The sequence below is a fragment of the Rhinopithecus roxellana genome, chromosome 19 (assembly GCF_007565055.1).
Source record: "Rhinopithecus roxellana isolate Shanxi Qingling chromosome 19, ASM756505v1, whole genome shotgun sequence".
Lineage (NCBI taxonomy): Eukaryota > Metazoa > Chordata > Mammalia > Primates > Cercopithecidae > Rhinopithecus > Rhinopithecus roxellana.
Window position 1 is genome coordinate 5,032,776 of NC_044567.1, and position 26,310 is coordinate 5,059,085.

At 47.3% G+C, this 26,310-nt stretch overlaps 2 protein-coding genes and 1 long non-coding RNA gene across 10 annotated transcripts in view; 1 reads left to right on the forward strand and 2 right to left on the reverse strand.

Annotated features, from left to right (window-relative positions):
• The first annotated feature begins 162 nt into the window (after positions 1 to 162).
• SNX11 (sorting nexin 11) lies at positions 163 to 12,270 on the forward strand. 2 transcript variants are annotated; one of them, XM_030923377.1, is made up of 8 exons: positions 180 to 470; positions 3,365 to 3,424; positions 4,370 to 4,424; positions 5,231 to 5,317; positions 5,956 to 6,056; positions 8,497 to 8,592; positions 8,766 to 8,978; positions 10,752 to 12,270. In XM_030923377.1, the coding sequence occupies exons 3-8, from the start codon at positions 4,383 to 4,385 to the stop codon at positions 11,023 to 11,025; spliced, it is 813 nt and encodes a 270-aa protein (XP_030779237.1). In that variant the 5' UTR covers positions 180 to 470; positions 3,365 to 3,424; positions 4,370 to 4,382; the 3' UTR covers positions 11,026 to 12,270. The 2 variants fall into 2 exon arrangements, with proteins under 2 accessions (XP_010357371.1, XP_030779237.1); XM_010359069.2 differs by lacking the exon at positions 3,365 to 3,424 and having other exon boundaries at positions 163 to 470.
• On the reverse strand, positions 8,972 to 23,666 carry LOC115894824. Of its 2 annotated transcripts, XR_004055016.1 has the most exons (3): positions 23,116 to 23,666; positions 12,517 to 12,560; positions 8,972 to 9,172 (listed from the first exon to the last, which is right to left on the reverse strand). It is a non-coding gene; the product is annotated as an uncharacterized LOC115894824 (long non-coding RNA). The 2 variants fall into 2 exon arrangements; XR_004055017.1 differs by lacking the exon at positions 8,972 to 9,172 and having other exon boundaries at positions 11,981 to 12,560.
• A 1,433-nt stretch (positions 23,667 to 25,099) lies between these two features.
• SKAP1 (src kinase associated phosphoprotein 1) overlaps positions 25,100 to 26,310 on the reverse strand; it is a 294,324-nt gene continuing 293,113 nt past the window's right edge. For 5 of the 6 annotated variants that reach the window (XR_004054889.1, XR_004054888.1, XM_010359289.2 and 2 more), the window contains one exon: positions 25,102 to 25,472. The gene's annotated coding sequence lies outside the window, so the exon portion shown is untranslated. Of the gene's footprint in view, positions 25,473 to 26,310 lie in introns of all 6 variants that reach the window. The other variant, XM_010359237.2, reaches the window with a different exon arrangement.

A 26,310-nucleotide genomic window follows, 5' to 3' on the forward strand; every position in this document is an offset into this window, starting at 1 on the left:
AAGCCCCGAACCTCCCGCACTGCAGACCGTCCCTCGCATTAAGGGAACAAGCGTAACAACCCCCTCACACCCCTCTGCTCTCGCGACCTACTGGCTGACCGTCGCTGACGCCCCCTGGCCGCTGATTGGCTTCCCCTGACAGTGGGCGGAACGCGGCCCCGGATTGGATATCTGAGCCCATTCGCCGTCCCTCACCCGGCACCTGTGTCCACTGTCTAGCGTCCCAAGTGAGTGGAGCGGGTGATCCCGACTCCAGTCCGGGGCCTTGGCAAGCGGAGCTGCGCCGTTTGGAAGCGGGAATCCCACTCAGAGCCCGGGCCTGTAGAGGCGGGGCGTCCTGGGCACCCGGGGTTGGGGGGTCTCCCGTCGTGCACCGGGGCACCGGCGACTCACCCGGAAGGAGAAGCCGTGATCTGGCTATATGGTGGGGCGCGGGCGGTGTCGCTTTGGGGAGCTGGTGCTGTTCTCAGGTGAGAGTGCGTGGGCGGGGCCCTGGGGAGTAGGGGCTGCGCTCAGGTGAGGGGGCGTGGGCTTTAGCGTCAGTAGTGGCACTCGGGATGGCGGCATCGCTTTACATCCTAGGGAGGGACTCTCTTACCACCCGGCATTAAGGCAAGGGCTTGCTCGGGATCCAAAAACCCGACTTTTCAGTTTACCTTCAAAGTATATCTTTCACTTCCTACTCCCCAAGCTTAATCGGAAAGAAAGAAGGATCATGTGGACCTTTCGGTCCTAGTTTGTTGAGAATGGAGGAGGAGTGATCGTAGTAAAAGACTGGGGACATTTACTTAAACGGCTAAGACTGGGGGCAATGGCGAGTATTTTACGTGGACACGGGAGACTTGCGGTAGATTGTGGTCGCCGTTGTTAATTACCTTCCAAGTGAAAGGAGTAGGTTAGAGATGGACAAAAAGATGGAGCGTAACTGCTTGGTTGAGATCACACAAAGCTTGGTCAGAACTGGGAGCTTCCTCTATCTAGTACGTGTGATATTTATAATTGGAGGGAGAGCTTTTTGAATTGCTATCTGCCATCTGGCACTAAGGAAGGGCTCAAGATTGAGTAAGAAGGGACGGTAGTCTCAGTAGTTCCATCTACTTTAATCACCTGATTTTCTTAACCTTTCGCTTGAAGTTGTTTAAATGGGAGAGAAAATAAATGGTGAGACTAAAGCCTTGTATTGTTACTCTATTAGAAGCTTTACCATGAATCTACTTTGTAAACAGCAAACAATTGGGTACTCACCAGCGCTACTGGTGCTGGTACAGGTGAAGAAAGTGAAGGAAACTTCAGATGTGGTTGAAAGGGCCCAGGAAATGTAGTTAACACTAAGTTATGTAATTAGCTATGGTCACTGACTCTAGCCTTATTTGAATGACGTACAGATCCATCTCCCAGATTATAGAACTAAAGTTAGGAACTTTCTGCTTCTTCTCCAGAGGCAGAACTGAGCTTTTTCTTTTGAGGAGTGATATCTGTGGGGAGGAATCTAACGGAGAATAGTGGTTGCTAGAAATTACTACTTGGTGTCTAGGTTTTTGTATTTGTTCCAGTGTTTGTTTGTTTGTTTTTGAGATAGGGTCTCATTTGTTTGTTTTTGAGATAGGGTCTCGCTCTGTCGCCCAGGCTGGAGTGCAGTGGTGTGATCTTGGCTCACTGCAGCCTCCACCTCCTGGGTTCAAGCGATTCTCATGCCTCAGTCTCCTGAGTAGCTGGGAGTACAGGCCCGTGCCACCATGCCCAGCTAATTTTTGTATTTTTAGTAGAGACGGAGTTTTGCCGTGTTGGCCAGGCTGTTCTCAAACTCCTGGCCTCAAGTGTTCTGCCCGCCTCAGTTTCCCAAAGTGCTGGATTACAGGTGTGAGCCACTGCGCCGGCCCAGTGTTTTTAAGGACAGTTACAACTGAAACTTTCTTCCTTTTTTTTTTTTTTTTTTTTTTTTTTTTTTTGAGACAGAGTCTCACTCTGTTGCCAGGCTGGAGTGCAGTGGTGCGATCTCTGCTCACTGCAGCCTCCACCTCCTGGGTTCAACTGATTCTCCTGTCTCAGTCTCCCAAGTAGCTGGGACTACAGGCACGCACTACCACACCCAGCTAATTTTTGTATTTTTAGTAGAGACAGGGTTTCACCGTGTTGGCCAGGATGGTCTTGATCTCTTGACCTCGTGATCTGCCTGCCTCAGCCTCGCAAAGTGCGGGAATTACAGACATGAGCCACTGCACCTGGCCCATCTGGAGGTTTTTTTTTTTGTTTTTTTTTGACAATGGAGTCTCGCACTGTCACCTGGGCTGGAGTGCAGTGCAACCTCCGCCTCCCGAGTTCAAGCGATTCTCCTGCTTCAGCCTCCCAAGTAACTGGGATTACAGGCGCCTGCCACCACACCCAGCTAATTTTTTGTATTTTTAGTAGAGATGGAGTTTCATTATGTTGGCCAGGCTGGCCTCTGGAGGTTTTTTTTTTAAGAAAAGCCAGTTCATAGCTATTTGTTTCTGAGTGGTATTGGCCCCAAAGGAAAGAAGAATTTCTTCATGAAGGTAGTGCAGGGCCCTATGCAAACTCTTCCTGAGACCAAGTGTATGATGATCATTTCGTTACTAAATTACGGTCCTGAATTTGACAAACCTTTTTCAAGGTACAAAAGATGTATGACCTCCACTAAGTGGATGACTGCGATTGCCTTGTCATCGTCTTTCCCATTGTTAGTTTTGTTTAAAGACGCTTCAGAGTATTTCACTCTCTGCTCCTGTGCGGGCAGTTTATCGAATGCCTGTAAAGAGAAGAGAAAAAAAAAAAACAACTTAAGGAGGTTAGTTGTTCACAGCAAATAGGTCTGCTCTTTTTAGTCTCAGACATTTGACTAATATCTGGAATGTTATATATGGGTTGTTCTGGAATTGGAATTTCCCACCTTTCAGTTCAGGACCCCTTGAAGGTGGTGGCTGCATCACATGAAAATCAGATTGTCAGCAAGAATACCATTTAAGATGGTACTGCAATCACAAAACCTCGGGTTTGCTCAACACCGTGTAGCCCAATTTTGTCATGGACCATGCAGCTTCGTTTCTGCATGCAGTGTTTGTCTGTGGAGATACTTCTGGTATATTGGAGAGAATTGAAAAAGCTGTTTGCTTTGCTGATTTCATGGTGTAAATGAGTTCCCCTTCTTTTGAAATGTTAGTCTTGTGTTAGCAAAACATAAAATAGAAGGAAACTCATTACACTGTCTTCTAATGGTAAGGCAGAACTAATAAGAGAATGTGTTTAAAATTAATTGTGGGACTGTAAAAATGAGTGCGTATGTGAATGGGTATGGGGGAAGGAGAGGGAGGGCTCAGAGATATTAGAGATAGTCTTGTTTTCCCAGGAGCCAGCCTGGATCATTTGTTGGCAGTACATACTGGCTGAAGTGAGTTTTCATTTCAAGGTAAATTGGAAAAGGAAATTAAACCTTATTGTTCCGCTCTTAAGAGAGAAGGGGGTGGAGGCGGCAGCCAGGGTGGATGCTGTTGGAATAGTTCTAGAAGTAACAAGATTAGTGCTGTATTTTAACAGAAGGTGACATCATGGGCCCCACTGGACTTGAGTAACCCCTGTGCTGCAGCCTTCATGGTCCCCTTGTCGGAGTGGGCGATGTCGCTATACATGTAAACTGCCACATTGGGGAAAATCAGGGCTGAGGCTTTAATGAATCTTTACAAAAGAGCAGAATGCATCCTGGGTCGACCTGTGCAGCTGTGGGGTGCTTGGGCAGAAGTACAAACCGGATGGCATGTCAGGAGAGGAAGTCATTAGAACAGTTGGCTTGGGTTCCAGAGTATGGATTGGGGAGGTCCCAACTGGGCAACCCACTCAGATGCTCCTTGGAGTGCTCTAGCTCTATGATTCACCTGTGGGGAGGTGACTGGTGTTAGTGAGACTGGGAGAAATGCAGAAGCATCGGTGTTTGGGGGGACTTGGTTGTCTCTAGACAGCCGGGAGGGGGCGCTGTTAGGCTCCCTTTCAAAGCTGTGATCTGAGTGCTCCCCAGACCCTGTTGTGCCTGCGTTCTTCAAGGCAAAAGTTTTACATCTGGACCCGCCTGTTTTGGCTGCATGTGACAAACTTTCTGTAGACTCCAACACCCTTTGGGGAGAGGTGGCCTAGTTGAGGGCCTGGTCTGAGAAGGGAGGCAAATTCCCCAGGGCCTTTTAGCTTGGCATTGAGCTAATGGGTATTTTTTTTTGCTTCCTCTTAAGTTTTACAAAAACAAAAAGTGTTGCCTGGGTTTCCCCACGGAGGTCTGTTAAAAAGTTTCAGGGTTTTCCCTGGTAAAGAATGGTAAGAACAGAGGCATACTAATCTTGATCCTGTATCCTCTGTCCCTCATCAGATGTTTTCTTCCAATGGGCTGTTGGTGTAGGATGTCAGAGAACCAAGAACAGGAGGTAAGAGTGTGGTCTCCAGAGAACAGGTAGGTAAAAGTTGGAGAGGGGATTTAGGAGGAAAGAGGACACAGAGATGCAAATCATTACTCAGTAGTGTTCTTCCTGCAGTATTACTTTGGTGGTTCTGATGAGCTCAAAATAAAGTCAGGAGAAAGAAATCAACAGCAGAGGCATTCCTAGGAAATAGAGTTCCATTCTGACTAAATTTTCCATTGATTGGAATATACTGGAATGTAAGCTTCATGGGGGCAGGGACTTATGTCTCTTGTTCATGCTTTATCCCCAGTGCCTAGAACAGTGTCTGACACATAGTGGGGCTCAGTAAAAATTTGTTGAATTTAGTGACTGAATTTAGTGAATGAATGAAATGAATGAATGAAAGTTGGTGTTGGCCGGGCATGGTGGCTCACGCCTGTAATCCCAGCACTTTGGGAGGCCAAGACGGGCGGATCACGAGGTCAGGAGATCAAGACCATCCTGACTAACACGGTGAAACCCCGTCTCTACTAAAAATACAAAAATTAGCCGGGCGCGGTGGCAGGCGCCTGTAGTCCCAGCTACACGGGAGGCTGAAGCAGGAGAATGGCGTGAACCCGGGAGGCGGAGCTTGCAGTGAGTGGAGATCGTGCCACTGCACTCCAGCCTGGGCGACAGAGCGAGACTCCGTCTCCAAAAAAAAAAAAAAAAAAAAAAAGAAAGTTGTTGAGTGAATGAAAGTTGGTGTTGGATGGAAAAATCTAGCAACCTGTGTTGTCAGAGCTGCCTTGATCTGTAGCTGAAGCTGAGGAAGTTTTTCTTACCTACAGGAGGTGATTACAGTGCGTGTTCAGGACCCCCGAGTGCAGAATGAGGGCTCCTGGAACTCTTACGTGGATTATAAGATATTCCTTCATGTGAGTGCATCAAGCTTCTGTATTGGGGTCAACGCTCTGCAGAGCTGAGGGGCTTGTACTGAGGTGTAACCTTTTTTTTTTTTTGAGATGGAGTTTTGCTCTTGTTGCCCAGGCTGGAGTGCAGTGGTGTGATCTCGGCTTACTGCAACCTCTGTCTCCCGGGTTCAAGCGATTCTCCTGCCTCAGCCTCCCAAGTAGCTAGGATTACAGGCATGTGCCACCATGCCCAGCTAATTTTGAATATATATTTTTTTAGTAGAGACGGGGTTTTATCATGTTGGCCAGGCTGGTGTTGAACTCCTGACCTCAGGTGATCCACCCTCCTTGGCCTCCCAAAGTGCTGGGATTACAGGCGTGAGCCACTGCACACAGCAAGGTGTAACCTATTTTTGAGTGTTTCTGGTGGACCTGAGACAGAACACTTGGAAGAAAGGGAGGGAGGAAAGGAAAGAGAGTTTGAGGTATGTCTTTGAGTTGCTTTTGGGCTGCCTGGTGGCACCTTGTTCTAGTTGGGGACCTGATCAGCTTTGTGGCCTGATGGCATGGCTCCTCAGTGAGAGCAGTGATAGGGAGCTTATGTGAACTTGTCTTTTTTCCACTAAACCCTTTTCATGTACTTCATGTGCTTTCATGTATAGACCAACAGCAAAGCCTTTACTGCCAAGACTTCCTGTGTGCGGCGCCGCTACCGTGAGTTTGTGTGGCTGAGAAAGCAGCTACAGAGAAATGCTGGTTTGGTGTGAGTTTGCTCTTGCTTCCTTCTTGGGTCTGTTTTGGGTGCTTATGTAGGTACTGGAGTTGACAATGAAGAGAACTTGCAACATACCAGGCACTAAGGAAATTGGGAAATATGTTGTTTTTTTGGTTTTTTGGGTTTTTTTTTTTTTTTTTTGACATAGGGTCTTGCTCTGTTACGGAGGCTGGAGTGCAGTGGCGCCCTCATGGCTCATTGCAGCGTCAACCTCCTGCGTTATAGCAATCCTCCCACCTCAGCTTCCTGAGTGGCTGGGACTGCAGTTGCATGCCACTACATTTGCCTAATTTGGAAAATGTTTTTGTCGAGATGGGGGTCTCCATATGTTACTAGGGTGGTCTTGAACTCCTGGACTCAAGCAGTTCTCCTGCCTTGGCCTTCCAAATTGTTGGGATTAGGTGTGAGCCACCAGGCCTAGCTGGGAAATAATGTTTTTTTCTTTTTTTGAGATGGAGTCTTGCTCTGTTGCCTAGGCTGGAGTGCAATGGCGTGATCTCATGTCACTGCAACCTCCGCCTCCCATGTTGAAGCAATTCTTTCTGCCTCAGCCTCCCAAGTAGCTGGGATTACAGGTGCCCACCATTACGCCTGCCTAGTTTTTGTATTTTTAGTAGAGATGGGGTTTCTCCATGTTGGCCAGGCTGGTCTCAAACTGCTGGACTCAAGTGATCCACCTGTCTCGGCCTCCCAAAGTGCTGGGATTACAGGTGTGAGCCACTGCGCCTGGCCTACTTTTTGTATTTTGTATTTTTATTTTTATTTTTGAGGCAGAGTCTCACTCTTATTGCCCAGGCTGGAGTCCAATGGTGCGATCTCGGCTCACTGTAACCTCTGCCTCCTGTTTAAAGCAATTCAGACAGGGTTTCACCATGTTGGCCACGCTGATCTTGAACTCCTGACCTCAGATGATCCACCCGCCTTGGCCTCCCAAAGTGGCGGAATTACAGGCATCAGCCACCACATCCGGCCTGTTTTTTTTTTTTTTTTGAGACAGAGTCTTGCTCTATTGCCCAGGCTGGAGTGCAGTGGCGTGATCCCAGCTCACTGCAAGCTCCGCCTCCCGGGTTCACGCCATTCTCCTGCCTCAGCCTTCCGAGTAGCTGGGACTACAGGTGCCCGCCACCACGCCCGGCTAATTTTTTGTATTTTTAGTAGAGACGGGGTTTCACTGTGTTAGCCAGGATGGTCTCGATCTCCTGACCGGTGATCTCCCCGCCTCAGCCTCCCAAAGTGCTGGGATTACAGGCGTGAGCCACCTCGCCTGGCTGTTTTTTTTTTTTTTTTTTTAAAGGAGAGATGAAGTTTCACCATGTTGTCCAGGCTGGTCGTGAACTCCTGAGCTCAAATGATCTGCCCACCTTGATCTCCCAAAGTGCTAGGATGACAGGCATGAAGCACGGTACCTAGCCAGGAGTGGGTTTCATTAACAACATAGTGTGGCTGGGCTTGGTGGCTCACACATGTAATTCCAGTGCTTTGGGAGGTTAAAGAAGGAGGATCACTGGAGGCCAGGAGTTTGAGACCAGCCTGGGCAACAGAGCAATACTATGTCTCTACAGATACCTAAGTAAATAAATAAATAAATTAGGTGCACACAGTGGCACGTGCCTGTAGTCCTAGTTATTCTGGAGGCTGATGCAGGAGGATTACTTGATCCCAGGAATTTGAGGCTGCAGTGAGCTATGCTCATGATTATGCCACTGCACTTCAGCCTGGGCAACCTGAAGAGAGCAGCTTGGAAAGCAATACCTTGTCTCTAAAATCAAACAGACAAGAATAATGTATCAGCATGGGTTTTATAGTCATAGACCTGGTTCCGATATGAGCTTTGCTGCTTACTAGCTGTGTAACAGTGAGAAATTTACTTAACTTCTCTGATCTAAAGTGAGTTTACTAATATCTTTCTCATGGGGTTTTGGGATGACTAAATGAAATAATGTTTATAAAACATTTAGCACAGTCTGGCTTGACACTTGGCATGCAGTCAGTCAATGTTAGCACCACCCCTTATTAAAAGCTAATTGTGGCCAGGGGCGGTGGCTCATACCTGTAATCCCAGCACTTTGGGAGGCCAAGGCGGGTGGATCACGAGGTCAGGAGATCAAGACCATCCTGGCTAACATGCTGAACCCCGTCTCTACTAACAATACAAAAAATTAGCTGGGCGTGGTGGTGGGTGCCTATAATCCCGGTTACTCGGGAGGCTGAGGCAGGAGAATGGCGTGAACCCGGGAGGCGGAGCTTGTAGTGAGCTGAGATTGCGCCACTGCACTCCAGCCTGGGCGACAGAGCGAGACTCTGTCTCAAAAAAAAATGCTAATTGTATTGATGAGGCTTCTTTTCAAGGGATTTCCTTGATCAGAGGCTAGAATGACTATCTTAGATGTTACAGTTATCATGGGTGTTATATCATGTGGCTCCACAGGCCTGTTCCTGAACTTCCTGGGAAGTCAACCTTCTTTGGCACCTCAGATGAGTTCATTGAGAAGCGACGACAAGGTCTGCAGCACTTCCTTGAAAAGTGAGTGGACAGAACGGCTGGTGCTGGCCACTGAGGGTGGAGGCGGGGTGGAGGAAAGTGCCAGGCAGGATGGAGCTCCCTGCTCAGGTAACCAGAAGTTCTTCAGAGGATGGGGAATGGAGAGCAGTTCCTCAGGTTGACGCTCTGTGTTGTGCTACCTGTATTTTCCCTAGGGTCCTGCAGAGTGTGGTTCTCCTGTCCGACAGTCAGTTGCACCTCTTCCTGCAAAGCCAGCTCTCAGTGCCTGAGATAGAAGCCTGTGTCCAAGGCCGAAGCACCATGACTGTGTCTGATGCCATTCTTCGATATGCTATGTCAAACTGTGGCTGGGTCCAGGAAGAGAGGCAGAGCTCTTCTCATCTGGCTAAAGGAGACCAGCCTAAGAGGTAACTGGAGTACTCTTTGAGATAGCAGGGGCTAGGTTTGCTATAACCTGGACCAGAGAGGTGTCCATTTCTTAGGGAAGTAATGTCATAGCATTGGTAGCCTTTCAAGAGATCTTGTTCTTTGGGTGCGTGGCTTTCTATCCAGGTGGGTCTGTGTTAACCTACAACTGGGTAGCAGGAGCTCCTACTGAAACCTGGGGAGAGAGAAGGGAAAGTTTTCTCATTTATTCGGTATTTTATTCCTCCTCCCTCCCTTATTTATTTTTATTTTATTTTTTTTGTGGAGGTAGAGGCTCACTCTTCTGCCCAGGCTGGAGTGCAGTGGCATGATCTTGGCTCACTGCAACATCCACCTCCTGGGTTCAAGCGATTCTCTTGCCTCAGCCTCCTGAGTAGCTGGGATTACAGGCAAGTGCCACCACGCCCGGCTAAGTTTTGTACTTTTAGTAGAGATGGGATTTTTGCCATGTTGATCAGGCTGGTCTCGAACACTTGACCTCAGGTGTTCACCTGCCTCTGCCTCCCAAAGTGCTGGGATTACTGGCTAGGATTACCGCGCCTGGCCTAATAGCTTTATAGACATACAATTTACCTGCCATAAAGTTTACCTTTTTAGGTACAGTTCAGTATTTTTTAATATAGTCACAGGGTTGTATAAATGTCAGCCACCACAGTCAATTTTAGAACATTTTCATCACCCCAAAAGAAACCTTGTACCCATGAGTAGTGACTCCCCTGTCCTTCCCTCCCCCGTAGCTCCTGGCAACCACTAGTCTACTTTCTCTGTCTATGCGTTTGTCTATTTTGGACATTTACACAAATGGAGTCATATGATTTGTGGTCTTTTGTAACCGGCTTTTTTCATCTAACAAAATGTTTTCAAGGTTCATTCATATTTTATCATGCATCATTACTTCATTGCTTTTTTTTCTCCTTTTTCCCCCCATTTTTATGGCTAAATAACAGTCCATTTGTATGGCTAAATAACCACATTTTGTTTATCCATTCACTTGCATTTATCTGTTTTTTTTTTTTTTTTTTTTTTTTTTTTTTTTTGAGAGAGTCTTGCTCTGTCGCCCAGGCTGGAGTGCAGTGGCATGATCTCAGCTCACTGCAAGCTCCGCCTCCCGGGTTCACGCCATTCTCCTGCCTCAGCCTCCCCAGTAGCTGGGACCACAGGTGCCCACCATCACACCCGGCTAATTTTTTGTATATTTAGTAGAGACGGGGTTTCACCGTGTTAGCCAGGATGGTCTCGATCTCCTGACCTTGTGATCCGCCTGCCTCGGCCTCCCAAAGTGCTAGAATTACAGGTGTGAGCCACCGCGCCCAGTCTTTTTTTTTTTTTTTTTTAAATTGAGATAGGGTTTCGCCAGGTTTCCCAGGCTGGTCTCCACCTCCCAGACTCAAATAATGCACCATGCCCAGCCGTTTTTTTTTTTTTTTTTTATTGGGCAGCCTCCTGAGTCAGAATAGGCTCAGAGAGACTTCCCTTTCCATTCATTTTTGTTTATATGTTCATACTCTTTTTTTTCTGAGACAGAGTCTCACTCTGTTGCCCAGGCTGAAGTGCAGTGGTGTGATCATAACTCACTGCAGCCTTGACCTCCCAGGTTCAAGCAATCTTCCTGCCTCAGCTTCCTGAGTAGCTGGGATTACAGGCATATGCCAGCATCTGTGGCTAATTTATTTTTATTTTTTTGTAGAGACGGGGTCTCCCTATGTTACCCAAGCTGTTCATACCTTTCTTTTCCTTTTCCCACTCTTTTCCAGTTGCTGCTTTCTTCCAAGATCGGGTAGGAGGAACTCTCCCTCACCGCCTCCCAGTGAAGAAAAGGACCACTTAGCAGTGTGGGCTCCAGTTGTTGACTCTGAGGTTCCTTCCTTGGAAAGTCCCACTCTCCCACCCCTCTCCTCACCATTATGCTGTGATTTTGGAAGACCCAATGAGGGAACCTCCACTCTTCAGTCTGTGAGGAGGGCTGTGGGAGGAGACCATGCTGTGCCTTTGGACCCTGGTCAATTAGAAACAGTTTTGGAAAAGTGAGCTCTGGGTTCTGCTCTGAGATGGTCAGAGAAGATACGGGCCAGGAGACTTACTCAGGTGGGACTGGGCACAGGGCAGGTATTGTGGGAGGCAGGGCTGCTTAGTGTCTTCTAGTCGCCTCTGCTTGGGATGATTGACAGAGGTCAGTCATAACAGCCCCGTATGCCTCTTCCATGGGAATAAATACTGTGCAGATGTTTGTAAGTTAAGCATAAGGCCCAGGGGCTGTTGATTTTGAACAGAACCCCATATTACTCTCCTGGGAGCTGAGTTTCTGTAGGTCATTTGTATGTAGGACCAGGAGTATCTCCTCAGGTGACCAGTTTTGGGGTCCTGTATGTGGCAATTCTAAGCTGCCATATTGAACATTGTCCCAACAGGAGTGGTCATGTTGTATCCCCATCTTGGCTGGCTTCAGTTTCTGCTGTAGCCCTAGAGCACTTTGTTTCCGGGAGGCTGGCCTCTTGCCTACCTTCTTGCATGGACAGTGGGATGAATATTTACTCTCCCACCTCCTTGCTTTTTCTTTCAATGATACCACTGAATGGAACTGGTGCTGCGACTTCTGCCGCTGGGGATTTATGTCCCAAGACCTTAGCCTGAGACTGGCTGAGTGGAGCCTGAGACCTGCACAACAGCTCATGGTCATGCCTGAGAGAGAAGTGGCTGGCCACAGCCAGAAGGAACAGCAACAGCCCAGGGGCCTTTATTTTGGAAAAGACTGTCGGGGCTGTCACTGTCTCTTCTGGTTATAAAGCGGAGACGTGGCTATCTTTTCTGCAGGGTTAGAGTGGGCTCCTTTCTTTTTTGAATCCTTTTCTTCTCCTTTGGTAACAGCTCCCTGCCTCCAGGGCTTTCACCGCCAGCATCTCTGTGCTGTATAGAGCAGTCCAGTGGGGGTGCAAGGGCTTTGTTTCTGCCTGCCTGAAAGAGAGGGCTCTGGGGATGGAGATGAGGAACAACACGCTCTCCTTCAGACAATGAGGCATTCTCTCCTCCTGCTGCCATTCTTCATCTCCACTGAGAGCCAGAGCTGGTAGGAGCCGAGTGCCACAGGCATTCTGCATTGCTTTACTCTTAGGTTTGCGTATGTGATTATTCCCCTACCTGTCGCCCACTCCTCCCTCCTCTGGCTATCCTACCCTGTCTGTGGGCTCTTTTACTACCAGCCTATGCTGTGGGACTGTCATGGCATTTAGTTCAGAGTGGAGGGGCTTTGGCCTGAAATAAAATGCAAGTATTTAAGATTGTTGTTGTAATTTGTGTCTAACAAGCTGTAGCAGAGAAGGAGGGAGTGAGGGCTGGCAGTAGTTTCTTTCATAAATCATGAATTTATCAGCATGGAAATAATGGTTTAGAACTGTGCTCTGTAGCCCTCCTGCATTGTGTGTGCAGCTCAACTTCACCACTGGAGGAAGGATTGTCTTCCAAAGAGCTGGGATCCAACTCTTCTCACAGTTCTGGGCATGAACCTTGTTAGGTATAATTTACCTGATGCTGCTTCCATCCTCGCAGCCTGTCTGAGGTGCCAGGTGCTGAAAGAGAAATAAAGTTTGTCAACAGGCAGATGCAAAGCCCTGGCTGGTATTCATCCCTCTTTCCTGCTCGCCTCCCCTGGGTCTCTCCTTTATATGATGCAGCAGAGCAAGGCGAGGATAGAAAACCTACAGAGGCAAATCCAAAATGTCAGAAGAAGTTCATTTAAAAGGGGAAAAAAACTCCATGCGCAACCCTCACAAAAACCCGACAGATGCTAAGCTAATGGCATCCGCTTTGCCGATTGGTGGGGATGGCTCATGAATATTAATGAGCCCAATGCTCCAAATGGTGCAGCTGTGAACCCAGCTGTGCCTGAAGCTCTCTGATCTCGAAACTTCCAGACAGGAGCCGGAGGTGGTCTGTGTCAATTCCCTACTCAGCCAAAAAACAGCAAGCTGGGTTGGACTTCTTCTGTTTGCTCCTTTTCTTCCTGGAGTTGGTGCTCAGCAGCTAGTTCTGCCAGCAGGCTAGGCTGCTGGGACAGCAGGAGCCATTCAAAGACATGGATGTGATTTTTCTGACTCCCAGCTTTTTTAATGATCCATTAGCAGCATGCATACAACAGCACCTCAGTTAATTTAAGGCCAGGCACCATCTCCTTTCAGTCTCTCTCTTAGTTGAGTATAGGCCTTAGAAGGAGAAGTCCTAGGAAGGAAAGCACTTTTCTAATAATACAGGCCTAGGGCCATCAGAAAAATAGCACACATGAGTTTTTCTCTCCATCCAGATAGTGCCATAGGCCCCTCTTCTGTTTTGCTCTGTCCCTGCGTGTGCCCAGGTCTAGCCACTGTGGCTGGATGACCTCTATGAAAGGTGGAGGATTAGCTGGGGGTAGTGGCTCATTGAACTGTTTGTAGGATAAAAATGTTTAGAATTTAGTTTTGAGTCAAGTTCTGTCCTGATTTAGTCACCTTTCTTCTATCAGATACCTCCATGGCCCACATCTAGTCATCCATAACCCAAGATGACTGATTCCAAGCTTGTGGGGGTTGTTTGGTGGGAGGAAATGTGTTTGTGTGTTGGGTGGGGGGGGTTTCTTACCATTAAAACACTAAGTTTTTTTTTTTTTTTTTTGAGACGGGGTCTCGCCCTGTTGCCCAGGCTGGAGTGCAGTGGCCAGATCTCAGCTCACTACAAGCTCCGCCTCCCAAGTTCACGCCATTCTCCTGCCTCAGCCTCCCGAGTAGCTGGGACTACAGGTGCCCGCCACCTTGCCCGGCTAGTTTTTTGTATTTTTTAGTAGAGACAGGGTTTCACCGTGTTAGCCAGGATGGTCTCGATCTCCTGACCTCGTGATCCACCCGTCTTGGCCTCCCAAAGTGCTGGGATTACAGGCTTGAGCCACCGCACATGGCCTAAAACACTAAGTTTTATAAGCATAATTTTATTGGCCCTTTTCAGTGCCTAGCAAGGAAAGTAGGGTAGGTATATGCTCCTTTTTTCATTGAGGAAACTGAGCTCAATTGTTTTTTTTTTGAGGTGAAGTCTCCCTTTGCCGCCCAGGCTGGAGTGCAGTGGTACAATCTCAGCTCACCACAACCTCCACCTCCCGGGGTCAAGCAGTTCTCCTGCCTCAGCCTCCCAAGTAGCTGGGATTACACGGGCCTGCCACCTCACCCGTTTAACTTTTGTATTTTTATTTTATTGATTTATTATTATTATTTTTTGACATGGAGTCTCGCTCTGTTGCCAGACTAAAGTGCAGGGGCGCCATCTTGGCTCACTGCAAGCTCCGCCTCCCGGGTTCAAGCAATTCTCCTGCCTCAGGCTCCCAAGTAGCTGGGACTACAGGCGCCTGCCACCACGTCCAGCTAATTTTTGTATTTTTAGTAGAGATGGGGTTTCACCACGTTGGCCAGGATGGTCTCGATCTCTTGACCTCATGATCCATCTACGTCATTCTCCCAAAGTGCTGGGATTACAGGTGTGAGCCACTACGCTTGGCAATTTTTGTATTTTTAGTAGAGACTGTGTTTCACCATGTTGGCCAGACTGGTCTCGAACTCCTGACCTCAAGTGATCCACCTGCCTCGGCCTCCCAAAGTGCTTGGATTACAGGCATGAGCCACTGTGCCCATCCAAGTGTGGTTTTTTAAAAAGCATGTTTTTAGATGATGGTGGAGTATGTTCACATGAGAGATACTTTCCAAGCTCTGTGAGACAAGTCTCCTGCCACCCCAAAAAAGAAAAAGTCTACCACTACATTCAAGGAAAAAAAAAAAGCAACCCTGCAGGGCTTTTCAGAATTGTCCTCAGAAATCAGAGCTCTTTCACAGTTCTTAGTTTTCTCATGCTAAGGCCTTAGATCCATATGACCGAGTCCAAGGTACCTCCTATCCTCTCTGTTAGCTTTGCTTGGGAGGTGATCATGACTTTTTTTTTCTTTTGAGATGGGAGTCTCGCTCTGTAACCCAGGCTGGAGTGCAGTGGTGTGATCTTAGTTCACTGCAACTTCTGTCTCCCAGGTTCAAGTGATTCTCTTTCCTCAGCCTCCTGAGTAACTGGGATTACAGGCATCCGCCACCACGCCTGGCTAATTTTTGTATTGTTATTCGGGTTTCACCGTGTTGGCCAGGCTGGTCTCAAATTCCTGACCTCAAGTAATCCGCTTGCCTCGGCCTCCCAAAGTACTAGGATTACAAGCGTGAGTCACCACGCCCGGCCTGATCATGACTTTTTGACAATCTGATTGGGCATTAAGTTAGTTCCATGTATGTGACTTTGTTTATATGCCTCAGCTCTTGCAGAATATCCTTAACACCCTAGGGGTGGGGTGGACAGTGGTGTGAGAATTGGAAGGATTTGATGTGAGGAGGGGTTGGGGGTAGAAAGGGGAATAGACCAGCTCCCGGCCTGCCTCACTGAGCTGCAGGAGCATTAAATCAGAGGCTGGAGTGGCATCTGTGGATTTACGTATGAGCAGCCAGCTGAGAAGCAGCTAAAGCCAGATAACCATTGCAGCACGACATACCACTTCCTTAGTGGAGCACTGGGCAGTGATTCTAAGCTGGAGGGGTGGCCCTCTGCCAGCAGGGACCCAGTTCTGTAAAAGGCTCAGAGTCTGGTTTAAATTACCTTTCTTTAAACTGTCGATGAGTGCCTCCTTTCCTGTTCTTAGCCACTATACTTTTTTTTTTTTTTTGAGATGGAGTCTCGCTCTGTTGCCCAGGCTGGAGTGTAGTGGCGTGATCTTGGCTCACTGCAAGCTCCACCTCCCGGGTTCAAGTGATTCTCCTGCCTCAGCCTTCTGAGTAGCTGGGACTACAGGTGTCTGCCACCACGCCTGGCTAATTTTTGTATTTTTTTTAGAGATGAGGTTTCACCATGTTGGCCAGGCTGGTCTCAAACTCTTGACCTCGGGTATCTGCCCTCCTTGGCCTCCCAAAGTGCTGGGATTACAGGTGTTGGCCACTGTGTCTGGCCTTATTAGAGATATGACTTCTCAGTGGGGAAAAACACTTCTATTTTAGCCATGACTGGATTTGGAGTTGGAAAGCTGGAGACCTCAAATCTCGATATAATAAACACAGACAACTTATGCTCAAAATGTTAACAAGAACTACACTTCCTAGGAGACAGAGTGCTCCTGACTCAAGCAGAGTGAATAATTTTACTTTTCTCTTGTTCAGGGGAGATCTGGTCTATTTTCACAAGCAAAGGAGAAGGAAAAAAAGCGAAGGGATACTTTCATGGTAGCCAAAGGGGCACAGATAATAAACAGAGGTGATAAAGCTAGGGTGTGAGAATTAGGAGACTACTGGGAAGTCTATAAGGTTTTTTTCCCCCAGAAGGGTAGGAACACAAGATGTTTCTGGAATCTCTGGATTATGGGAAGCCACCAGCCAAAATTTCTTTTCATGCATGGCTGTCAAGTCTCCTTCCCGTCCTTCAGCCAAGCACTTTTTCTTTGATACCATCAGTTCAGAAAGGGCCAGCCTGTTCGGATCCGTAAGTGCTCTAGCCCTGTGTGTGTCCCTCTCCCTGGTGGCTGTGTTGGTGTGGGAAGCCCAGCCCACCAGCAGCCTGACCCGGATCCTTCCGGCAGAAGGCCCAGAACAGTGAAAGCCTGAGGCAGTTTGTTGGAGGCAATGCAGCCTGCCTACTATAAGCTGTGAGACTTAGATATATTCTACCAATTAGGGCACATCTGTTCAAAATGCTGAAAGGCGGGCACTGTCTCTTTAAGAGGCATCCCACTCCTCTCCTTGAGTAATGAGGGCTGGGAGCACAAGGGAGTCAGATGCTGATTAAACAGTCCTACTGCCGAGCTCTGTTAGAAAATTACTGTAATTATGATCTGGTCCCAGCAGAGGGATGAGTTCCAATCCTGCTAATAACCCTTCCAGGTGCCTCAGATTCAGGGCCCATGGGAGGCAGCGTCGGCAGGGCTCTGGCTGGCACCAGGGCCAGTGATGGCCCCTGTGCTGGCAGAGACAACAATGGCACTGGACCTCACTTCCTATTTTGGCCTCCTGAGAAGGCAGTGTGGTTTTTGGTTGCGTTTGTGTTTTATTTATTTTTTGGTTCTGGACAGAGCTCCTGGGAGTCATTTTGTATGAGAAAACTTTCCCATAAATGAACACGAAGGACCAGGAAAATTGCAGCCGAGAGATGGTAATCTGTCCTGAATCTCCCCACTTCTGCCTGGGGACCGTAGTCAACACACACAAAGCATGTTGCCTGGCCCCAGCCCCACCAGTGCACTGAGGAGGGAACCGGAATTGAACCCTTTCATCTGCGGCTGCCTTCTGCATGGTGTTTCTTGATTTGAAGTACACAGCATTTGACTTGGTCCTAAGTGAGAGTTTCAGCGCTCCTTTTTTAGATTTCTGTCACAGAAAAGGGAAACATGAGAGAGACTGTAATGCAGCTCTGAACCGGCAAGTATGGTCTTGCTCATTCCAACACATTGTAGTGCAACTATGCAGCAGCGCAGGTGAGCAAATCTTAAAGGTAGAGCAAAGGGTTTTTAAGCCCTGAGGAATTTGTGGCATTTAAATGCTGTATCTTCTCAACCTAGCTGTAATCTCTATCACTATAATCCAGCGGCTCAAGCACAAACTTCTAGAAGGCGGGGCAGTTTCTCTGTGCTTTGTGCTAAGCACACCCCAAATGCCCTGAGACAGCAGTTCTCAACTAGGGGAGATTTTGCCCCCAGGGGATATTAGGCAGTGCCTAGAAATATTTTTGGTGGTCAGAGGTCAGGGGTAGGGTAGGGGAGGCCACTGGCATTTAGTAGGTAGAGGCCAGGGATGTGGCTGAACATCCTACAATGCTCCCAACAACATAGAATTATCTGGCCTAAAAGACGAATAATGCTGAGGTTGAGAAACCCTGCGCTAACAGAGTGAAGCAGTCGGCTCCAAGTTCTGGTACCGTAAATGTGGAGATGTTGAAGAAATGAACTTAAATCTCCAGATGCTACATGCTTGTCCAGAGGTGGAATAGTTCATGACACGTCCTTGGGGCTGGTGGTGTGCATATGCCACCTTGGTGACTCACAGCACAGCAATGCGGGCATGTCTGATGGTGTGGAAAAGGGAAATGTCTGTATCCTGTTTCCTGTTCCATGATGGGATGTGGAGGACAAAAGGTGACCAGCTGCTCACCATCAGGCTGCGAGTGTCTACAGTGGAACCAGATGCCCTCTTTGAGGACCAGCACTAGAAGCCTCTTGGAACACTTCTGTCACAGGAGGCAAGGAAGTGGCATACTATTGCCCAGTGCCACAAAAATGCTTCCTTCAGTGGTGCTTTGCCAGTTGGAGGGGTTGTGGACTGTGATGGGACCCCACGAGGGAACTGAATGCACACAGCCACTGACAGCTGGCCAGCCCCACAGGTGGCTCGGTGCCAGAGACATCGGGCCCCTCAGAATGCCGGGGCATCAGGAAAAGAAAGCCCAGTTGGCAGAGTCTGCCTAGAAACCAGGCCTGCAGGGGAGAGGACTTCATTAGTAGGGACATAGCCAAGCCTCATACCAGGAAAGCCAGGTCATCCTTCTCTACCATCCACTCCCCAGGTGACTGGGCACCTCATTTTGCCTTATTTTTAGCATGACCACACTTCCCAGTTTACACCTGCCGTCTTGGCATCATCATTAACTTTCCCTTTCACTCTCAAAAATGTCTTCCTTTGGGGAATAAATTATACGATCACTTTGTTAATTGTACCTTAGTTTCCTCTGATGTGGCAGTATTTTGGGGGGCCATTATATTTATAAAAGATTTTTGTACAGCATGGGCTAAATCTTAAAATATATCATTAATGGAACCCGAAAGAATGGTCATCAGCTCATACAGAGGAGAAAAACAGCATGTTTTCTGAACAGTTAGTTTTTTATAGGGAAAAAGAGAGACTAATTCAAATCCCTTGAAAAAGAAGAATCTTTTTAGTTATAAATTTCAAAGTCCCTACCCAATCCTGGTAAGTTCTAATGGGAAATGAAATAGCCGGGCAGTAGGGAAGGGAAGAAGCAAGGGACTATGGTAATCCACAAACTAGAAAATGAGCTGGAGTCACTGGGCTGTGTCGCAGAGATAATCCTCTGTGTAGAGGTCTGCTTTTTTTTAAACTCAGCCCTGCAGATTTTGCTGGTCCCTAGGAGTTAACAAATCAATGCCATTCAAGATTTATCCTTCCAGAGCCACTCCTGGTGGGAGACCTGAGGGGAAGGGTTTTTGTTTTTGTTTTGCCAAAGATGAAAGCACCACTGTCCCTGGCATCTGAGAGTTTTGTTCTTAAGATTTAAAAAAACAGGCCGGGCGCGGTGGCTCAAGCCTGTAATCCCAGCACTTTGGGAGGCCGAGACGGGCGGATCACGAGGTCAGGAGATCCAGACGATCCTGGCTAACACGGTGAAACCCCGTCTCTACTAAAAAATACAAAAAACTAGCCGGGTGACGTGGTGGGCGCCTGTAGTCCCAGCTACTTGGGAGGCTGAGGCAGGAGAATGGGGTAAACCCAGGAGGCGGGGCTTGCAGTGAGCTGAGATCTGGCCATTGCACTCCAGCCTGGGCGACAGAGCGAGACTCCGTCTCAAAAAAAAAAAAAAAAAAAAAAAAGAAGATTAAAAAAAACACAAAAAAAACTTTTTTTTTTTCTTCTTGCTTCTCTTCAACTCCATCTTTCCCAGACTGTTTTTTAAAGGCAGGGGTCTTCCTCCCCAACAACGTGCATTATCTTGCGCTTTGCAGTGACAGCACTGCTTTATTGTGATGCCCTGGCATGAAATGTGGATTTTGAAGATGTCTCACTGGAAGTGTCTAACTGCAACAGAACTCGAGTAAGTCAATAAGCAAAGCAGCTGACAGAGAATTTCAAGGGGCTTTCATTTTATTTCTTCTTCCATGGCAGATTTTGTGTGATTTTGAACCAGGGATCACAGGCTTTAAGATCCTCAGTTTCATTATTTGCAAATACTAACTGGTTATAAATAGGGTGGTGCAACTAAGGAAGCTAAGGTTCTTTTTTTTTTTTTTGTTTTTTTTTTTTTTTTTTTTTTTTTTTTTTTTTTGAGACGGAGTCTCGCTCTGTCGCCCAGGCTGGAGTGCAGTGGCGCGATCTCGGCTCACTGCAAGCTCCGTCTCCCGGGTTTACGCCATTCTCCTGCCTCAGCCTCCCGAGTAGCTGGGACTACAGGCGCCCGCCATCTCGCCCGGCTAGTTTTTTGTATTTTTTAGTAGAGACGGGGTTTCACCGTGTAGACCAGGATGGTCTCGATCTCCTGACCTCGTGATCCACCCGTCTCGGCCTCCCAAAGTGCTGGGATTACAGGCTTGAGCCACCGCGCCCGGCCGAAGCTAAGGTTCTTAAAAAGGTTAATGGCAACTTGAGATCAAGGCTAATTCCTTACATATTCTGTTTAGAAAAAAAAAAAAATCTGTCTCAGCTGGGCACAGTGGCTCATGCCTGTAATCCCAGCATTTTGGGAGGCTGAGGCAGGTGGATCATGAGGTTAGGAGTTCAAGAACAGCCTGGCCAAGATGGTGAAACCCTGTCTCTACTAAAAATACAAAAATTAGCTGGATGTAGTGGTGGGCGCCTGTAATCCCAGCTACTCGGGAGGCTGAGGCAGAGATCGCATCACTGCACTCCAGCCTGGGTGACAGAGGGGAGACTAGATCTCAAAAAAAAAAAAAAAAAAGTCTGTCGGCCGGGCGCGGTGGCTCAAGCCTGTAATCCCAGCACTTTGGGAGGCCGAGATGGGCGGATCACGAGGTCAGGATATCGAGACCCTCCTCGCTAACACGGTGAAACCCCGTCTCTACTAAAAAATACAAAAAACTAGCCGGGCGAGGTGGCGGGCGCCTGTAGTCCCAGCTACTCGGGAGGCTGAGGCAGGAGAATGGCTTAAACCCGGGAGGCGGAGCTTGCAGTGAGCTGAGATCCGGCCACTGCACTCCAGCCTGGGCGACAGAGCGAGACTCCGTCTCAAAAAAAAAAAAAAAAAAACAAAGTCTGTCAAACAGGAGGGAGAGCACCTTGTCAACCCCACCTTTGACGCTACTCTAGTTGTAAACAAAATCAACCTGGGTTTAGGGAATGAGACTTAATAGGAATTCTCACCTCTTTCCCATTTTTTATTCACCATCAAGAAAAATATAGTTGGCTTTGAATTAAATACAGATTTGTAAAAGATATACCAGGCCATCATATGGAAAAATTTAATATTGAAGTAATTGCAAAACAATGTCTATGCTATTTTGCTATGTGGATGACAGGGAAAACACACTAGAAAAACGTATTTTTATTGAAATACAGCTGAAATGTTGCTTTCAGAGCATTTAGTATTCTTGGATACCAGCTTGGACAATTTAGGCCAAACTGTACCAGCCCCAGGTTAGATTATCGACTGGGTGTCAGTACCTTCTGTGTCAATGATTACACATTTACTTCTTTTTTTTTTTTTTTTTTTTTTTTTTTTGAGACGGAGTCTCGCTCTGTCACCCGGGCTGGAGTGCTGTGGCCGGATCTCAGCTCACTGCAAGCTCCGCCTCCCGGGTTCACGCCATTCTCCTGCCTCAGCCTCCGGAGTAGCTGGGACTACAGGCGCCGCTACCTCGCCCGGCTAGTTTTTTGTAGTTTTTAGTAGAGATGGGGTTTCACCGTGTTAGCCAGGATGGTCTCGATCTTCTGACCTCGTGATCCGCCCGTCTCAGCCTCCCAAAGTGCTGGGATTACAGGCTTGAGCCACCGCGCCCGGCTACATTTACTTCTTAAATTTAGGATTTTAGCTTTTAAATTTTCTCTTTACATAAAATCAAGGAAAAAAGCCTTTCATCTCCACCCCTCTCCTATTTCACTTGCCAGAACAATTGGTGGTGATTAAGAAGCCATCCTGCATATAATGTGGTTAGTTAAGTGGTCTAATGCCCCAGTTATCCGGTTAGTGGCAGGCAGTGAGGTGGGGATTTGGTTAGTAGAGTCAAACAGAGGAGCTGTAATCTAATTAGCCTGTTGCCATCTGAGCCATTAGCTAAGATGGGGGCTAATTGGGTGGGGAGCCATTTTGCTGGGTGAGGTTTAGTTTCCAACACTGTAGGAATCTGCTGCTTCCAAAAAGTCTCCTTTAGAACTGTCCCCTAGCAGAGAATGTCCATCAGCCTGTAGATTGTCTCATCAACACATCAAACATGCTTTATCCAGCCCCCCTACCTTTTTTTTTTTTTTTTTTTTTTTCATATAACAAAACAGCCAGAACAGCTACAGACCAGATTTCCAATGAGGTCAATTGTTTATATACTTTAGGGCCAATCAAATTTCTTTTTCTGCTGAGTTTCACAGCTAGAAGGGCCAGAGATCTGAGTGTGGTGCCTACCTTGGGGTATATGGAGGTATCCAAAGACCTTTGCAGTTTGGGAAGTGGTTGTTTCCTCTTGGAAACAGGTATAGAAGGGACATTTTATTTTAAATGCTGGAAGCCAATGGCCATATGATTTAGAGGGCATTGAACTCTGCAGGGAGTGAAGAAGTTACCTCGACCTTTTTTTTTTTTTCTTTTTTCCTGCTCTGTCGCTAGGCTGGAGTGCAGTGCAGTGAGGTGATCTTGGCTCACTGCAACCTCTGCCTCCCAGGTTCAAGCGATTCTCGTGCCTCAGCCTCCTGAGTAGCTGGAATTACAGGCGTGCGCCACCATGCCCGGCCAATTTTTATGTTTTTAGTAGAGACAGGGTTTCACCACGTTGGCCAGGATGGTCTTGATCTCTTGACCTCGTGATCCACCCATCTTGGCCTCCCTAAGTGCTGGGATTACAGGCGTGAGCCACTGCACCCAGCTGACCTTTTCCTTTTTCAGCCTCTTATCCTGTTGCAGATCCCTGCCCTTTCTCTTCTGGTATCCCCTTTTCTGATGTCTTTCAGCCACAGAGTGGTGGCACGATGATATTCTGGCCTCTTAGCCACTCAGCTTTTCAGGTTTGGGTCCTGGGGTCTCCAGGGAAGGATGGGCAGAGGATGGGGGAGTGAGAGGTGGGTGGCAAAGGAGGAGTATAGAAGGGTTTGTGTTTGCTCCCTCTGTTAAACACTTTAGAATAGCGCCCATTGTCCTTACCTGTGGGATGGTATTGGTGCAAAGGCCCCTAAAACCGGAGGCAGTTGGTTTTCTTTGGTTCACCTGCTCATATGCTGCCACCTAGTGGTTCCTCCTCCTTTAGCACTCTGTGTGAAGCGCAGGGGGACGTTAAGGACACTTCTGTATTGCCTTTATCTCACTTGGCTTTTTTTTCCTCCTAAACCTAAAATTTCCCCTTTTCATTCCATGCAATTATCCATCATACACAAAATGGTTTTCTTCTTTTTACTCTTGGCTCAGATAATCTGGAAATGAATAGTTAGGTATAAGATCTATTTTTTTTTTTTTTTTTTTTTTTTTTGAGAAAGTTAGAGCCCACTGACATCCCTGTTTGCTCCCTGGTTTCTCTCTTGTGATGTGAGATGGGCATCTTACTCCAGTGCTGCAACGTGGTCATTACAGAGGAGAGGCAGGCTACCACCAATCCAGGGCTTCTCTGAACAGGGATTTCTTTTTTCTTTTTTTGGAGATGGAGTCTCACTCTGTCACCCAGGCTGGAGTGCAGTGGCATGATCTTGGCTCACCACAACCTCCGCTTCCCGGGTTCAAGCGATTCTCCTATCTCAGCCTCCTGAGTAGCTGGGATTACAGGTGCACGCCACCATGCCTGGCTAATTTTTGTATTTTTAGTGGAGATGAGGTTTCACCATATTGGCCAGGCTGGTCTCGATCTCCTGACCTCGTGATCTGCCCGCCTCAACCTCCCAAAGTGCTGGGATTACAGGCGTGAGCCCCTGTGCCCGGCCAGTTGCCTGTCTTTCAAAATTTCTCTTGTAGAAAATCAGGCAACAATAGTAGCTACCCTTATTGAGTGTTAGTATGTGCCAGGCATTTTTCCAAGTACCATTACACATGTTAAATCATTTAATCTTCCTAATCACCTAATGATACAGTGAATAGAGTATATCCCTTCTAAGGTGAGGAAACTGAGGCATAAACAGTCAAATAACTTGCTGCAGAGAGCACAGTAGACAGGGCAGGGAACTGAGATTTATTCCCAGGCTGTCTGGTTGCAGATGTTATGCTGTTAATCACTATGTTTTGCTGCCTTTTAACGTGCAGGTAACCTGAGTGCTAGGTACAGACAACAGGAAAGGGGAACAGGGAGCCCTGTATCCCTACTTGAGCCCTCCTCAGAGCATTTCCTCAGCCCCTACCTGAGAGGTGTTGTAGTGCAGGACACTTGGGTTGTTAACTAACCTGAGGCCTGAAGAGGAACTCTTCAATGTGCTGACTCCAAGGCCTTGCTTCTGGTTCTGTCTCGTTTTGGAGATTCAGCACATAGGAAAAAAACCACATAGCTGGGTGGGAGCGGTGGCTCATGCCTGTAATCCCAGCACTTTCAGAGGCTGAGGTGTGTGGATCACTTGAGCTCAGGAGTTTGAGACCAGCCGGGCCAACATGGTGAAACCCCGACTCTATAAAAATACAAAAATTGGTTGGGCGCGGTGGCTCACGCCTGTAATCCAAGCTACTCGGGAAGCCGAGGCAGGAGAATCACTTGAATCGGGGAGCGGGAGGTTGCAGTGAGCCAAGATTGTGCCACTGCACTCCAGCCTGGATGACGGAGTTGAGAATCCATCTCAAAAACAAACAAAAAACAAAAATGAGCCGGGTGTAGTGGTGGGCGCCTGTAATCCCAGCTACTCGGGAATCTGAAGCAGGAGAATTGTTTGAACTCAGGAGGTGGAGGTTGCAGTGAGCCAAGATCATGCCACTGTACTCCAGCCTGGACAACAGAGCAAGACTCTGTCTCAAAAAAAAAAAAAAAGAAAAAGACAAAAAATAAACAACAGACATGGATTCCAGAGAAGATTCTACTCTGAAAGACAATTCTAAGTCTCCTTTTTTCTCTGGGCTTTCGTTTTCTCTCATGCTGTCCCCACTTTGTTGGGAGTTGGTGAAAATGCCCAGAGCTGACATATTGATACCATTTTACAAAAAGGAGCTCAACGTCATCACACATGGCAAGGAAACACATTTCAGGTTTATTTGTGCTTTTCAAACCAGCCAGAACAACCAGCAATGTCCTCCTCCCAAGATTTCCTTCTCTCACCTTCTTTGTGAAAAGCTTGTGGAAAAGGCAGATGTGAATGTGTGGACACATTTAGAGATGGGGATGAGCTATGACTAGGCTGGTTTAGTAACAGGTTTGATGAATGTACCTCTTCCCACTTGTCTTTCTGGTAGCTTACGGTCACTCTGAGGTGTCAGAGACTTGGGTCTCTTCAGCAAAGGGAGGAGTCCAAGGCGTTGGTGGGGGGGCAGAAATAGGGAGTGGGAACTTTTGATGATCAGTTTCCTCATAAAGGCAGTAGAGGGGAAGAATATATTTCCTAAAGGAGAAAAAATACATAAATTTGCTTTTATGATTCAAAATAGAGACGTATTAAAGGGCACAGAGTATAATGTTTTCCCCACTACCCTGTCTCACAGTTTCTCTGTCCTTGGAGGCAACCATGTTATCATTTTGTGTCTCCTTCCAGAAATATCCCATACAAATATAAACAAATAGGTATATATAATCTCCAGTCCCTTTTTATACAAATGGGGCAAATTTGGCTCCCATTCTTTGCTGCTTTATTTTTTTAAACTTACCAACATATCTCAGAATGTATTCCGTACAGTTTCCCTTTCTTTTTTACTGTTGCGTAATATTCAGTTCTATGAATGTACTATAGTTATTTGACTAGTTCTCTATTAAACATTTAGGTCATTTCCAAGTGTTTGCTATTACAATGAACCTTATATACCTATCATTTTGCATGTGTGCAAGTATAGCTGTAGGATAATTTCTTTTTTTTTCTTTTTTTACCCAAACCAAAAATGGCCAATAGGATAAAGTCGTTTTTTTGTTTGTTTGTTTTTTGTGTTTTTTTTGAGACAGAATCTTGCTCTGTTGCCCAGGCTGGAGTGCAGTAGCATGATCTCGGCTCACTGCAACCTCCGCCTCCTGAGTTCAAGCAATTCTCCTGCCTCAGCCTCCTGAGTGGCTAAGATTATGGCGCCCGCCACCCAGCCTGGCTAATTTTTGTATTTCTAGTAGAGTCAAGGTTTCACCATGTTAGTCAGGCTGGTCTCGAACTCCTGACCTCGTGATCCGCTCCCCTTGGCCTCCCAAAGTGCCAGGATTACAGGCGTGAGCCACTGCACCTGGCCGGATAAATTCTTAGA

Excerpts from the sequence above, each read along its gene's own strand:
- SNX11 (XM_010359069.2), top strand. The coding sequence starts at position 4,383 with ATGGGCTGTTGGTGTAGGATGTCAGAGAACCAAGAACAGGAG. Across the intron at positions 5,318-5,955 it reads ATTATAAGATATTCCTTCAT|ACCAACAGCAAAGCCTTTAC; the intron begins GTGAGTGCATCA and ends TTTCATGTATAG. Across the intron at positions 8,593-8,765 it reads CTGCAGCACTTCCTTGAAAA|GGTCCTGCAGAGTGTGGTTC; the intron begins GTGAGTGGACAG and ends TATTTTCCCTAG.